The sequence below is a fragment of the Lissotriton helveticus genome, chromosome 7 (genome assembly GCF_964261635.1).
Source record: "Lissotriton helveticus chromosome 7, aLisHel1.1, whole genome shotgun sequence".
NCBI lineage: Eukaryota > Metazoa > Chordata > Amphibia > Caudata > Salamandridae > Lissotriton > Lissotriton helveticus.
This window is the reverse complement of record NC_136068.1, coordinates 192,291,700-192,307,064: the sequence shown is the minus strand read 5'-3', so window position 1 is coordinate 192,307,064 and position 15,365 is coordinate 192,291,700. Positions and strand designations below refer to the sequence as shown.

Below are 15,365 nucleotides of genomic sequence, written 5' to 3'. Positions count from 1 at the left end.
CGAGCCCTTACTTCCATCCTCCATTGAAACAAGCGTCAAAACACGTATACCAAAATAAAAAAAGGACTGCTTTTTTGACGTACACGGCACGTCTTTGGGGGAGGCTCTTTCCTTTTTCTTTTAAAATTATGTTCGTTTTTTTTTTAAAGTAACCTGCTTGTTATTTTTGGGGGGGAGACCCCCCCCAGCCCCCCTCCGAGCCCCCCCCCCCTCTGCCCCCCAAACCCACGCAGAACGACTTGAAGGAATACCACGTCTCCCCCCCAGCCCGTGGTAAAGACGTCGTGGAAGGCACCCTGCGTGGAAGGCACCCTGCGTGGTAAGTGTCACGTGGTAAACGTTAGTAGTGGTAATGCCTTCGTGGTAAATGATGTTTCCCGTCGCAAACATCATATATATATGCGCTTTGGTCAAGGAAGTGTCTGCTCTCAATTTGATTTATAAAAAATGAAAATATAATTAATTTGTTCATGTTGCAGTGATTATTTCTAAGAAAGTCCGGTTTCACTTGTTTCGTTTCCTTTGCCATCAGATACTTGGCTTTCGCTGTTTTCGTTTTCATCAACTGCTTGTTCCTTGTCGCTATTCCGCACAGCTGCCTCCAGCGCCTTTTGTCTCCTGTAGAAGTGCGAGAACTTGTTGAAGATGATTGTGATGGGCAAAGCCACCACCAGAATTCCTCCCAGAATGCAACCTGAGGCAGCCAACTTACCGGCTACAGTTACTGGTACCACATCGCCATACCCCACAGTTGTCATGCTCACGGTGCCCCACCACCAGCACGCTGGAATGGTGTCGAAGCCAGCATCTTCATCCATTTCTGCGGTGTATGCCATTCCAGAAAACACGCAGACTCCCACTGCCAGGTACAGGAGCAACATGCCCACTTCCCTGTAGCTGTGCTGCAATGAAAGGAAAAAAACACTCACTTGAAAAGCATTATAAATAAATTGTAAAAGGTATTACATGCCTACCTTTGAAAAAGATAGGATAATGCAAAGCTAATGTAATTGAACTTGTGTTTTATCAGCTTTTTTCCTTCTGTAACCCAGCCATCTGGCCAGCCGCAGCCTGTGCAAGTAAGAGCGGTGGGGTTGGGTGGGCGGGGTTATTTAGACAGACGATGACGAGGGAAAATTAAATTAATTTTCCCTCATCATCGTCCATCGAAATCCACCCCACCTGGCCCAACTGCCTCACCGCTTTTATCTGCAGGGGCCGGGCTGAATCTGGCCATACTGTAAAACAAGCATCAGCAAAGGCAATAGATCTGGTTTTAGCTGCCAGCCTTTTGTCTTTGTCAAGCTTGGTTTGTTCTGTCATGGTTTTTGCAAAATGTCATTGTTGAGGCAGTTGCCAGCCTTCATCAATCTAAAAGAAATAGAACAATGGCTAAAAGCAAAAATATTTTTTGATCTCGAAAAGCGCACATTTTTCCATAGTAGTTTCTGGCACTGAAGGGTACTACTTTGTTTGTGAATGTGCTGCATGTGAAAGGAAAGAATGCTGCCAATCACAGTGAAGTTAACCAATGGCTAAAGTGGGCCACCCCCCTACTATATGTTGTAATGGGCAGAAGAAAAATGTGATTTACAAATAACCGATCAATAGATGAAAATGCTGACAAAGTCCCTATAAGTAAGTGTAATATTTGTAAAAGTAAAAGGTCTTTGCTACCACCAATTGTTTGAGCCTGCTGTCTGTTTGAGCCAAGGCACAGTAGTGTCATGTTATGCCACAGCGATAAAAAGTATAGATGTATTATTATTATTATTATAGAAAAATGTGAATTATTTTTGTAGCCCACCCTTCTGCATTGCATTTTTTCTTATAGTGTGGGGGCTACTAATCAATCACTCAATTAATCAATCTGGAAGGGAGAAAGACTGGGGTCTTCCGATGAGGAAGGAGGCAATCCACTTGAGGGCGTCTTTGGGGATTCCAATGTTGTGAAGCCTTTTGATCAGGGTGTGGTGTGATACTGTGTCGAACGCTGCTGTGAGGTCGGCGAGGATCAAGTCTGCCATTTTTCCTTGGTGGAGGAGGAATCTATGGTCATCCGTGGCTGTAATCAGGGTGGTTTCAGTGCTGTAGTTGATGCGGAATCTAGATTGAGAAGTGTCCAGAAAATAGTTGTTCTCCAGGTGTTCTGTGAGTTGGTGGTTGATGGCCTTCACGAAGACTTTGGCGGGAAAGGGCAGCAGAAAGATGGGGCGGTAGTTCTTGAGTTTATAGTTGTTGGCAGATGGTCTCTTGAGTAGGGTCTTGACTTATGCATGTTTGGGGAAGGTAGCCTTGGTGATGTATGCGTTGAAGATGGTGGTAAGCTCGCTGCTGATCGTCTTGCTCCAGAGGCTGAAGACGTGGTGGGGACAGGGTCAGTGGGAGCTCCTGAGTGTCGGAGTTCATGGTTGCTGTGGTGTCTTGCGTGAAGTGCTGGTCTCGAGTGGTGAACAGGTGTTCATGTTCCTCATTTTTTGCCGGTGAAATGGTTGAGAGGGTTGGTGGGTTGGGGTTCTTGTCTTGGATTAAGTCCATCAGAGTATGCAGAGTTCCTGATAAGGGGTGATGATGTTTTCTATGGCTGAGGGGCTGGAGAACTCTCTGATAATGTTGAAGAGTCCTTGATGTGGTTGGAGCTTGCTTTGATGCGGTCGGCCAGGGCACTTATCTTTGTCTTTTACAGGAGTCTGTGGTATTGGTTGAGGGCTGTTTTGAATGTGGTTCGGTCTGTGGGTTCCATGCTGGTGCGCCATTTCCTTTCAATTCATATGCAGGTGCATTTCATAGTTATTACTTCTGTGGGCTGCCAACTGGCTTGCTTGGACGACCTCTTGAGCTTGGTGGAAAAGCAGAGGTTAACTCTGTTAGTGTAGTCTGTGGTTCAGGTAGAGAAGTTCTTGACTGCCTGTCTTAGGTTGGTTGCAGTTGAGGGCGGGAGGTGTTGAGAGTGTCTGTCAATTGGCTCTCAGAGACTTTCTTCCAGTTGCAGTGTGAAGTACTGGGCAGCGGTGCTGGGGGGTCCCGAGATGGTGAAGTGGACAATGGTGTGGTCTTTCCAGGTGAGCTTGGTGACATGGCTGTACTTGACTCTGTTGCTGGCCTTTAAGATGGGGTTGAGTGTGTGTCCTGTGATGATGTTGGGGTTGCTGGCAAGGTTGGGGAGGCCAATGTTGCTTGTGCTTTTGAGGAGTTTAGCGGTTTTAATGCCATCAATCTAAAAGTTGAGTTTGCCAAGGAAGATGTATTTATTGGATTCTGTAGCGAGTGGAGTGATGAAATCAAGAATGGCGTTGCAGACGCTAGGTCGAGGTTCTGGAGGTCTGTAGGCGAGAGTGTCTTTGATTGTGATTTTGCATATAGTTCTGAGTTGGGAGTTGAGGTGTTCCATGATCGGGGTGGCATCATTTGCGGTGGTGGTGCAGTGGATGGTTTCCTTGTGGATGATGGCAATTCCGCATCAGTGCTTGTTGATGCATTCTCGGTGAGCAATCTTGTAGCCTTTGGGTGTAGCTGAGGCGATGCGGGGTGACCCAGGTCTTGGTGAGGACGATGATGTTGGGGGTGATGGTGCTCCAAATCTTGTGCTTGCTAATGAAAAAGCAGTGGCGGTTTGAAGAGCTATATTTGTTAAAACCTTTATATGGAAGTGATAAGCTTCCACAGAAAACTTGGCAAAGGGATCTTTCGTAGACAGACCAAAACCTTGTTTCACCTTAAGGTAGTGTGTACCAACATTAAGGCTTGCTCTGATGGAGGCAAAGAGGGTATTCATGGATCCAATAAGAAATATCTGTGTTAAAACATAACATCTAAAACCCCAATCGAGTGTTAACCCCTCCTGTGCTCATGACGAGCTCAGCTTGTCATGAGCCACGGCACTCCGGTGCTCATGATGAGCTGAGCTCGTCATGACCGCGCCCGTTTAATGTAACGCTCGCACGCTGGGCTGATTCCCCTGCTGTGCTGAGCGTTCCATTAAATGGGCGCGGTCATGACGAGCTCAACTCGTCATGAGCACCGGAGTGCCGTTGCTCATGACGAGCTCAGCTCGTCATGAGCACCAGGGCGCAGTGCACGCCCCCCAGCACAGCGGGGGAATCCTGCCAGCAGCGAAGGGGTTAAAAATGAACTGTTTATTTACAATTCTAAAAGAAATTCACAAAGCAGAGAAAACTGAATTGTACAACCAGGGACAGATAGAAGGTGAGTTACATGGCCAAAGTTCTCAGACTTTTTAATGTGTCCAGAGCCAAGTTTAGGTCAACTTGCAAGTGCACGTGTTGCTGTAGATCAAGATGATTTGAGTTTGTAGACAAAGTTATCTAAGCCTGTGATGGACATCTTTAGGAGAGATTAAATAATGTTTCTGAGTCATGGTTGTGTCTTTTGTGACACAGACTCTTTGAGCTATGCATATGATTAGTCTTGAACCAACTACGTTGCCTGCCAGTTGCTGGGTGTTTTTTAGATCGTGGTGCCAGTGGCAGTAATCTTCAGGCAAAAATTTCCTTTACATCTTCTGCCAATTTCAAGGTGCAGGGCTTAACAGCCGACAGGCTTGTCGCTGCAAGGAGAGTCTGCTTCAGTTTTGGATCTTGCGTTCTTGTTGGGCTTCCCCGTTACCAGACCTTGTGTGCCTCTGCTGCTGTGGGCTCCAGCCACAGGAAGGAAGGATACTATCAGCAAACAGGACACTTCATTTGTTCCAGGGGTGAGTCAAGGAGTTTGCCTCTCCAATAGAGATCATGACTGGGAAGGATCCCAGGGCTAGATTGTCAGATACACTCTCCTAAATGTAACTCTGTCCCCTTGACCTGGCAGGGTCCAGTGACAGAAATGAATCAAGCAGAGAAAGGAGTAATTCTTCCTAGCTCTCTAAAGATGTGGTACTATGCTGTGCAGGGCACATGGACTGTATGATCCAGAGAAATTTACAAGGGTTCATGTGCCCTGTATATTCCAGGGGGCGCATTGGACAATTGGCGCATTGCACCTACTGTGCACTTTTAACTGGGTGCACCAGGCACAGACTGCTTCAGTGTGCTGTGGAAAAGTAAATTTTGCCATGTTATATGTGCCTACGTGTTCCCCATGTTATGCCATATGTGCATGATCGATATGCATGTACTCCCTTCTGATTGATTAAAGACGCAATTACAGTTGTGTCCATCTCTAGTATGCCAGTTTCCAGTTTTCGTAAATATAACGAATATCAGGCCTATGTAAAACTACGTTGCCACGTTTTACAGTGTGCACGTTAATTCATTGAATTGTCCCCGTTTCTAGGCCTCAAAAGGGCCCGGACTCAGATTCAGCTCCTGTCTCCTGAACCCTCCTCGAGGAGCGATACAGCCCCCACCTGTATCCCTGACCCTTCACTTACTTTCATGCCTCGCAGTGCCCGGCTCGGCCTGGCTCTGCCTCCCAGTCTGCCAAGAGTATGTTATGTTTCTAGTTATCAGTCCAGCCCTCCTTCTCTGCATTCCTAAGCTACTGAATCGCATCAATAGTTTCCGTCATGGTCTAGCCTTTATGTCTCCATGTAAGAGAAATACTGTATTAATATTCATTTAATATTCCTCACACACGCACTATATGTAGAATTATGTATGCCCCAGTCTTAGTGTCTGTTAGCCTTTGCCCTGATAACTCTTGGATTCTATCAACATGTTCTCTAAACACTAGATACCAGATAGGCTTTAGGTACATGTCGCTCTGCTCTCCAGACTTTAGTCTCCTCTTCTAGCGCAGAAGTCATAGCCCCCAGTTCTCCCTGGTAACACGTCATTGCCAGTTTGCGCGCACCACTAGGTTAGAGGTCCCAGCTGCTCAGGTAGCCCCCTCCATGTTTCCGCCCCGTTTATGACATATTCTGTTACGTTTGCATCACATGTCTATGTATACGCCCTGTACACACCTCTTGTTACACCCACTTTATGCCTTATCTTTCGCGACTGCTACAAACTCCGCCTACTGTATTCAATACAATGTATTTGTTTAACTATAAATATTGTGCACTGTTATTAAAGTTTGCTAGCCATTCCCAGATCCTGCCCCGGCAGCTGTCGGGCCCTGCCATCCTATTCCATGCAGGCTGTCCTGTTCCAGTCCTTTATGCCTTAATTAAAGCCTGTCAACTCTAGCTACCTCGTATCTTGACTCTTATTTATTGAGCTAACCGTTTATTGTTTATTGTCAAAAATAGAACCGGTATTTAATTATTTATTTACCACATAATGGCGCCCGAATAGGGACTTGCCCTTTCCCCACGCGCCGGAGAAGCCACGCAGGCCCCCTGATCCTCTGCAGCCGTGACGGAACCATACCGTGCACGTGCAGATATTTCTGCTTCAAGTATCCCTCAGGCCCACGGAGGAGACGGAGGTTGCGGTCCAGCATCCAGACGAGGCGGTGGAGGAACGCGGCGAGTCCCGACCAGAGCCCAAGCCGAGAGTTCAAGGTCCGAGGTATCCGGAGGCCCACCTGTAATGTAACTGAAGTCCGAAGTTCGTCCGTCCGTCGTCATAGCAGTCCAGTCCAGTCCGAGGCCTTCCGTTCTTGCTGCCCGGTGAGTACCGTTGCTGGGGTAGTATCTAGACAGGGTCAAAAGTAATTTGTCTCTGGTCCGTGGGTTTGGGTACACAGATCCAACACGAAGTGTCCACCTAGGTGGATGCGGGTCCTGACGTGTCTCTTTATGGGACCGGTAAGTTTCGTGCTGTTTTAGCAGTGCATCTAGTAAATTCTAGTAAGTTCTGTTCTCGAGAAATTCATGTGTTCTGTTCTCAGTATTCCAGGTAGCATTTTGTCCGAACTGTTATTCTAAATGTTATTCCATGTGTTTTCAATGTCGTGGTATGAGTGATTTGTCTTTCTTGAAGTTATTATTGTGTTTATCGTGTATTGTATTGTGTCCAGATTCCAGTCTTAGTTATGCCTTTGTTCTCGAAATTACGTCAGTTAAAAACTAGAAAAGGTCTGCTCGAGGAAGCAGTTCCTGTCCCGCCTAGGGACAGTCCAGGACATTTTATGTATCATAAGCATGGCTTGAGTGCCATAATATATCTAGATTTATGGTCTGATTATACCAGACATCTCGAAGAGAAATATAGATGGCCTGTATCAGGCACATGGGATGCCGAGTGCATCATGGGAGTAGAAGAAGTATTATGGAAAAAGAAATCCAGACAGTCCCAGAAAGATGCCATCGAGTTATGGCGCAAAGAATCTCATAAAAGAACCGAAAAAGAAATGAGAAAGTCAGAATTAAATAGAGAATCCTCAGAAAGAGCCCAAGAAAGGGAATTAATCGAAATAGGTGAACGAGTAAAAGCCGAACAGTCAGACAGACAGAGAAATGCCCTCATTAAGGGTATGTATCCTCTTCTTGCCGAGGGCTTGCCGAAAGCAACCCCGGAAGCACCATGTAATTTTCCGCCGCCATTAGTTCCGATTAAGCTACGTCACAAACCGACCGCAGCTGATATTTTTCTCTCGTCCTACTTGGACGACAGTCCCAGAATATGCAAATCCTGCTCTGCCAGCTCCTGTAAATAATATAATTCCTGTTCCTCCAGCCACCGGGGCACCTGTTACAGCACCTGTTACGGTACCCCCGGTCCAGCCCGTAGTACAAGTTCCCGCTACATCAGTCACTCTGCCAGCACGAAGAGTATCCGTCGACGATTCCAGTTTAGGGGCCGCGGGGGGAGGTCCTCCTGGTACCCCGCCGCCACACAAACGTGTAACATTAGTCGAGTTACATGAACGTGCGTTACAGCGTACGCCCAAATATCAGTCCGTTGCAGATATCAAGCGAGCTCTTACCGAATGCCGTTATGATCCAGTCCCAGGCGATGATAATATGGTTATATATTCATTGCGTGTAAGACGGGTGACCGAGTATTTGGACACCCTACCGAATATGAAAGAAGATCTAGACAGAATATATTGTTTCATCCGTACAGGAGACGATCCAGAAAGTATTGGTGAAATCATGTCTTTAAGGAAAGCTGAGACCCAGCTCATGCTATTAAAATTTCTAATCAATTGTTTAATAAGGGAACAAGATTGTCCGACTAAAGATCCGACCGAAATGAAAGTTCTGACAAGGTGGAGTGATAATATAGCCGAGGGAAGACACAAGACACTCAGTAGTATAGAGAGTATGTACAAGAAAATTCGTAAGGAAATAATAAGGTTACACGACAAACGCAAAGCAGCACAAGTAAGCGAGAAGGAAAACGACTCTTCTACTGAAGAGGTAGACGACGAGAATCCTTCCAGAATAGCGTATGTAGGTAAAACTAGACTTTCCGACCGACATTCACGCCTAGAACACAAGAAAGCTTTTCCTTCTCCAGTACCAGAACAGTGTTCCCTCGAACAAGTATTTCAAGCTACCGATCACATCCTGAAATCACGAATCGGTTATAGTGAACTTAGTACCATGCATGAACAAGAACTAGCCCGATCAGCAGTCCGATGGACTACTGATTCTACCACTTTTCCAGACGAAATAGTGGCACAAATGTTTCTGAAACTGCCCCCAGCCGAGCAGCGACTGGTGGGTATGTATATGATCCAGCACCTCATTACACTGTATGAGGGTCAACATTCTGATCCAGGTCCGTTACATGATGTTCTGAACGAGTTACTCCAGTATAGATGGAAAGGTTTAGGTACCGATTTAATTAGTGTCATTCTAGAACAGCGCCACAAATATAGAACGTTTCTGAATCCGCATTTTGGTCATGTCTCACCTCCAGAAAGTAAATCATTTTACATAGATAGACAGCATCCATTACGAGAAGTCCACCCAGTTAGAGGAACGGGTGGCGATCTAGAACGAGTATTTGTTTACACCCCGATTACCAAGATGGAACTCTTAGAGATGAAGAAGTTAATTCCCTGTCATGACAAAGATCCAGCAGGGTTCCATCGAGAATTAAAGGACATGCTCCGTATGGGAGAATACACATATCCAGATATTATTAAAATGTTAAAAGTCCTGTTGCCTGCGGGCATATATGAAAAACTCAAGGAAAAAGAATGGGAGGTGGGAGAGAAAAAGATAGATTGGACAGCTCTAGAAGCTGAAGATAATGCACGAGTACCAGGTACCGGTCTTGGGGACAAATGTAAAGAATTACCTGAGTTATTGATACAAGTTTTGCCAAGATTATTAGCCACGAAAAAGGAAGATTGGGATGCAATCTCAGCATGCAAACAGAAACAGGATGAAGATACTAGTGATTTTTATTCTAGATTCGAGAAATGTTTTATCATTAACAGTGGTTTGAAGACAGGTAGCGAGTCATACCCTCATCTTTTTGTTACTAAACTAGTCGAGAATTCAAGTCCACAAGTTAAAAATCGAGTTTTGAAAGTCGAAAGTACCTGGCAAGCTAATACTCCGTCACAAATGTTACAGATGCTCCAGTATCACCAGAATAGAATCAGGGAAGAGCAAGAACACGAAAAGAGACGTATGAAAGACACGAAAATGAAAGTATTAGTTGCCCAATCTGTTCCACAAGACAGTCAGAAGAGGGGTCCGAATCAAGCCAGTCATCCTGCAGCTCCCGTTAAAGGGACATGCAATTATTGTAAACAGCCAGGTCATTTTATAAACGAGTGTGCAGTTCTGAAACACAACATAGCTACTGGTAAGACTAAAGAAAGACCACGTCCGCCTAGACAAGAACAAGTTTCACAGACTTCACCGTCATCGCAGAATGCACAACAGACAGTTCCAGCATCGCAGCCCATCGCTGCAACACAGCATGTTACACAGCAAATGTACCAGTATGCCCAGACAGAGTATCCAGAGTATCAACAGTATTCATGAAACAGCCTAGAGAGGGAGGTAGGCTTGCCTCTCATCGAGATACCTGTAGATCAAGAGGGTCCCTATGTACACAGTCAAGTATTAGGGAAAGACAGAAAGTTTTTGATTGATACAGGGGCAAGTAGGACTACTATCAGTCATGACGAGGTTCCAGGGGCTCCGCTCTCAGGCTCTAAAAATGTTTCCCTTGGATTTTCAGGAAAGCCTATTGTAAACGAGATTTCAAAGCCAGTTACTCTAGAAGTTGGTCCATTGTCCCGAACTACTGATTTGTTACTTACGAAATCATGTCCAGAAAATTTGTTAGGCATTAAAACATTGAAAGAATTAGGTGCAGTAATTTGCTGTTCCCCAGAGGGAGTTCGTTTGTTTTTAAGGGACTATAAAGGTCATTATGTATTACGTGATTTTGATCCAAGATTACTGAACGTCCCCCAGCATCTATGGGCACAAGGTCCAACTGATGTTGGTTGTATGCAAATCACACCCCATCGTGTGACTCTGAAACAAGGTGTTGTCCTGCCACGAATCAGACAGTACAAATTGCCACCTGAGGCTGTAGCAGCCTTATCCAAAATTATTGACGAGCTCATTGTTCAAGGAGTGGTTGTAGAAACTGACTCCAATGTATGTAATTCTCCTATCATTCCAGTCATGAAACGTACTGATCCAAATGCACCTCCAGTATATCGATTAGTGATTGACCTTCGAGAACTTAATAAATGTATCATACCCCAGTATCCAGTAGTCCCAGATATTTCATCCTTATTGACAGCTATTGATCCTGAAGCTACATTTTTTACTGTAATAGACCTCAAGAATGCATTCTTCAGTGTTCCCATTCATCCAGACAGCCAGTACCTTTTCGGTTTTTGTTTAAATGGAAGGAGCTATAAATTCACACGAGCTCCTCAAGGTTTCACAGAAAGTCCTAGTATTTACAGTCAAGCACTTAAAAGACAACTAGACAATATTCACATGCCAGCTGACACTGCCCTGCTCCAGTATGTCGATGATCTACTGATCACAGCCCGTTCTGAACGTGACTGCGAGCGAGCGTCACTTACAGTTCTGTATTTCCTAGCCGAGATGGGGCACAAGGTGTCCCCTTCGAAGCTTCAGTTCTGTGTCCAGCAAGTGATCTACTTAGGCCACTTACTGTCCAAGTGGGGTAGGCAGTTGACACCAGACCGTATCCAGTTAATAGCGAGTCTTCCACAGCCCAAGACACAGAAGGAGGTACGTGCTTTTATCGGCCTTACTTCTTACTGCAGACAATGGATTCCTCAGTATGCATTTCTAGCAAAGCCACTGATACAGTTAACGACACAGGAGGCAGCCGTATCGACTGTCCTCCCTTGGACCCAGGAACATACACTTAGTTTTAATGAATTAAAGAAAGCCTTATGCCAAGCTCCTGTTCTAGCTACACTGAACTACAGTAAGCCTTTTACACTTTTTGTCACTGAACGTAATGGTACTGCATTATCTGTTCTCACACAAGATCAAGCAGGACAGTACAAGCCCTGTGCTTATTTTTCGAGCACATTAGATCCAGTAGCCCAGGCTCTGCCTGCGTGCCTCAAGTCAGTTGCAGCCACAGCTCTAGCTATCAGACAAAGTGATTCCATAGTGTTAGGACACTCCCTGACAGTACAAGTCCCACACTCCGTGGAAGTTCTTTTAAACCGAACACAGACCCAGCACTTGACTATTGCACGTTTAACAGGTTATGAACTGACACTGTTCCAGCCACACATAGAAATCAGACGCTGCAACGTTCTAAATCCTGCTACCCTGTTACCATCAGTTACTTCAAATCCTGCCACACATGACTGTGTGGAAATCATTAATACTATGACTAAGCCAAGACAAGACCTGACAGACATTGCATTACCTAAACCCGACCTGACACTTTATGTGGATGGTTCATGTATGAGAACTAGTACAGGAGAACTAGTAGCCGCGTATGCAGTGACTACTGAAACCGAAGTTATAGAGACACACCGTATTGACATCCTGTCTGCTCAAGCAGCAGAGCTAGTTGCTCTGACCCAAGCCTGCATACGTGCCAAGAATCTGAAAGTGAACATATATACAGATTCACGTTACGCATTCGGAGTTGTACACGACTTCGGAGTGCTCTGGCAGGAGAGAGGTTTCATGACTTCTCATGGAACCAAGATTCAGCATGGTCTCCTCATTCAAGCTCTGTTAGATGCAATACATTTACCGACAGCTATTGCTATCATGAAGTGCAAGGCACATACGAAAGTTACTGACATCATTTCCCAAGGTAATGATCTAGCAGATCGAACAGCCAAGCTCACAGCTCAGACACCAGACATTCCAGTTAACAAGACACAGACATCCACTCCAGAACAGACTACTTGTATGACAGTTAAGGACCCTACACAAGATGTCATAGACATACAGTTACATGCTACTCCTGAAGAAATCAAGAAATGGTCCGAACAAGGAGGGGTCCAGACAGATCAGGGATGGGTGACGAAGGGAAAAGCCACATGGTTTCTCCCCGACTCTATGGTTCAAGTCATTATTAATACCGCACATAGTCCAGCACATCTAGGAGAAAAAGCCATGTTAGACAGTATACAGAACCTTTGGTTCAACAAACACTTACGAGCTGCAGCCAAGCAGAAAGTCCGTACTTGTATGATATGTTGCCAGTTCAATCCAGGTAAAAGTGTCCCGGTGGAACAAGGTGGATTCCAACCCCCTGACCACCCTTTTGAAGTCCTCCAGATGGATTATATTCAGATGGAGCGATGTCGATGTTTCAAGTATGTCCTTGTAGTTGTATGCGCTTTGTCCAGGTGGACAGAAGCATATCCAGTTCCAGATTACACAGCAGCGACCACTGCCAAGCAGTTGGTTCGTGAATTCTTCCCCCGTTATGGACTCCCTAGGGTCGTGTATTCTGATAACGGCCAGCCATTCTCATCTGAACTAATGAAACATGTTTCCCTTTTGTTAGGGTACCAGTGGAAGTTCCATTGTGTGCGCCATCCAGAAGCAGCCGGTCTCGTAGAGAGACATAATCAAACTCTGAAAGTCCGTATTGCCAAGACATGTAAAGAGAAAGGTGTAGACTGGCTAGTTGCCCTGCCAGTTGCTTTATTCTTCATGCGCATGGTTGCACATTCCAGATCAGGTCTGTCCCCTTATGAGGTCGTATTCGGCCGCCCCCCAAATATGTGGGGTACACCTAGACCCCGCAGTATTACAGATGTTTCCAGTAATATGTTGACAGATTACCTAGCTTCCTTGATGTCTGCCCTACACTCTTGTCGTTCACAGGTTGCCGCCGCATTTCCAGACAATACTGAAGTGAAACCACATGAGGTCATTCCAGGCGACCTCGTGTTGGTCCGGAATTTTGATCGTTCAAGTCCGCTGGAGCCTCGCTGGAAGGAGCCGAGACTAGTCCTTCTGACCACCCGTACGGCCGTGAAGTTGGAGGGCCGCAAGGGTTGGGTCCATCTGTCGCATATCAAGAAATTTCATGGAGTTCGGAAAAAGACTTTTAATGACAATTCCAAAGACTGTTCCATTTTTAAAGACTGCCTGAAACCAGACTCTAAACCAGACAGTATTCTAAATCCCGAACTGAAAGCCTCCCCTGTTAGAGAAAACTCCGCAGCAGGAGTATAAGTTAAAACTCCGGTCTAGTAAAATAAGTCAGCCAGTTTAATTGTCTAAGTCCCTCTCGGGTGAAACGGTTAGACAGGTATCTGACATGTATGAGATAGACCCCCATAGTGAGAGAGTTAGTCAAAACTCTATCTGATGTATCGTTTTTCTAAGTTTTCTATTGTTTCTAAGTTTGATGGTTACCTGCACAAATTATGCATTGCATTTATGTCTCCAATTTCTCATGTAAATAAGTTTTCTAATGCTACAGTAGAGCACACATTTAGTGATCTGCCTCCTCACGAGTTATCCTATCGTCTTGCTATGAGAAATAATACATTTATAAGAATGTTACACTATTCACACCAGACCAGCAATGCTACTAATTGTTGGGTGTGTGGTCGACTCCCCCCTTTCCAGACACCGAAGGGAGTTCTGCCACTCTTTCCTTATCCGTTTTCACATAATGGTTCGTGTGGAGCATGGTCCACGTTAACATCATCCTCCAATGATATGTCCCTTCTGAATAGAACATGTTTCCCAGACAAGCAAGGTCTCCCCCATAGAACAGGGTTAGATCTAGAAAATGAAGTTTATAATTTAGGTAATTATTCTTCGAATTTTATGGTCCTGAATGTTCAGTCCGATACTACTCCGGACTTACCTGCTATTTCAGTACTACCAGTCAAAGGCGAATTATGTGTCAGAAATAATGGTTCCGCACATGTAGGACATAGTGATTGTACTACTACTGTCGAGTATAGTGACAGTGGGAAATCTATTTTCAAAGCCTCACGTCATTCTTATTTTGTTTGTGGTCAGACCGCATATGTTCGTCTGCCCCTCGATTGGGATGGAACATGTTACATTGCCTTCCTACTGCCACCAGTTTTTCTAGCCCCATCTGATTATCATAGAAACACACATCTAGTACACATTAGACATAGAAGGGAGATCGAGTCCCCGATTGTCGATCAAACTGAAACTACTCTAGAACAATATCAAGACTTCAATAAAGGTTTCTTCTTCTTTATAGGACCTGTCCAGAATAGTAAGTTAATCCGTAGACTAACCAGAACCCTTGAAGCAGTAGTGAATGAGACTACTTCTGCTCTAGGTAACTTAACTGAAGAGCAATCTGCTATGAGATTTGTCGTGCTCCAAAATCGTCTCGTTCTTGACGTCATACTGGCCGATAGAGGAGGAGCATGTAGAGTCATCGGATCTAGTTGCTGCATTTTCATTCCTAATAACGCGCCGTCTGTTTATTCAGCTATAACCAGACTTCATAAAATTGCCCATCAGTTACACCAGAATCCAGGCACCTGGACATGGTCCGGTTGGCTCTGGAGTATCATATCCGCTTGGGGATGGAAAGTATTGTCATTCCTAGGTATTGCAGTAACGATCATATTCAGTTGCTGCCTCTGTATACAATGTGGCCCTGCGATTTGCGGCATTTGTGCTACCTCTTGTATTCCTAGTCCTAAGTCCCGTTCCAAGACAATTCGAGACGAGCAAATTATGCTATATGAAATAATAGATGGTATCATGAATATTGATGTTTCCTGATGGAAACGTAGGGCACAAGGAGGGAATGTGGAAAAGTAAATTTTGCCATGTTATATGTGCCTACGTGTTCCCCATGTTATGCCATATGTGCATGATCGATATGCATGTATTCCCTTCTGGTTGATTAAAGACGCAATTACAGTTGTGTCCATCTCTAGTATGCCAGTTTCCAGTTTTCGTAAATATAACGAATATCAGGCCTATGTAAAACTACGTTGCCACGTTTTACAGTGTGCACGTTAATTCATTGAATTGTCCCCGTTTCTAGGCCTCAAAAGGGCCCGGA

General features: G+C 45.0%; 1 protein-coding gene across 2 annotated transcripts in view; it reads right to left on the bottom strand.

The window, feature by feature from the left end:
• Positions 1–236: 236 nt before the first annotated feature.
• The window catches only part of KCNS1 (potassium voltage-gated channel modifier subfamily S member 1), a 236,972-nt gene continuing 221,843 nt past the window's right edge, over positions 237–15,365 (bottom strand). Inside the window, exons 2-3 of one of the 2 annotated variants that reach the window (XM_078650463.1) lie at positions 713–902; positions 237–618 (exon numbers count right to left, since the gene is read on the bottom strand). In XM_078650463.1, coding sequence (XP_078506589.1) covers positions 341–618; positions 713–902 — 468 coding nt within the window. In that variant the 3' untranslated portion in view covers positions 237–340. Of the gene's footprint in view, positions 903–15,365 lie in introns of both variants that reach the window. The other variant, XM_078650462.1, reaches the window with a different exon arrangement.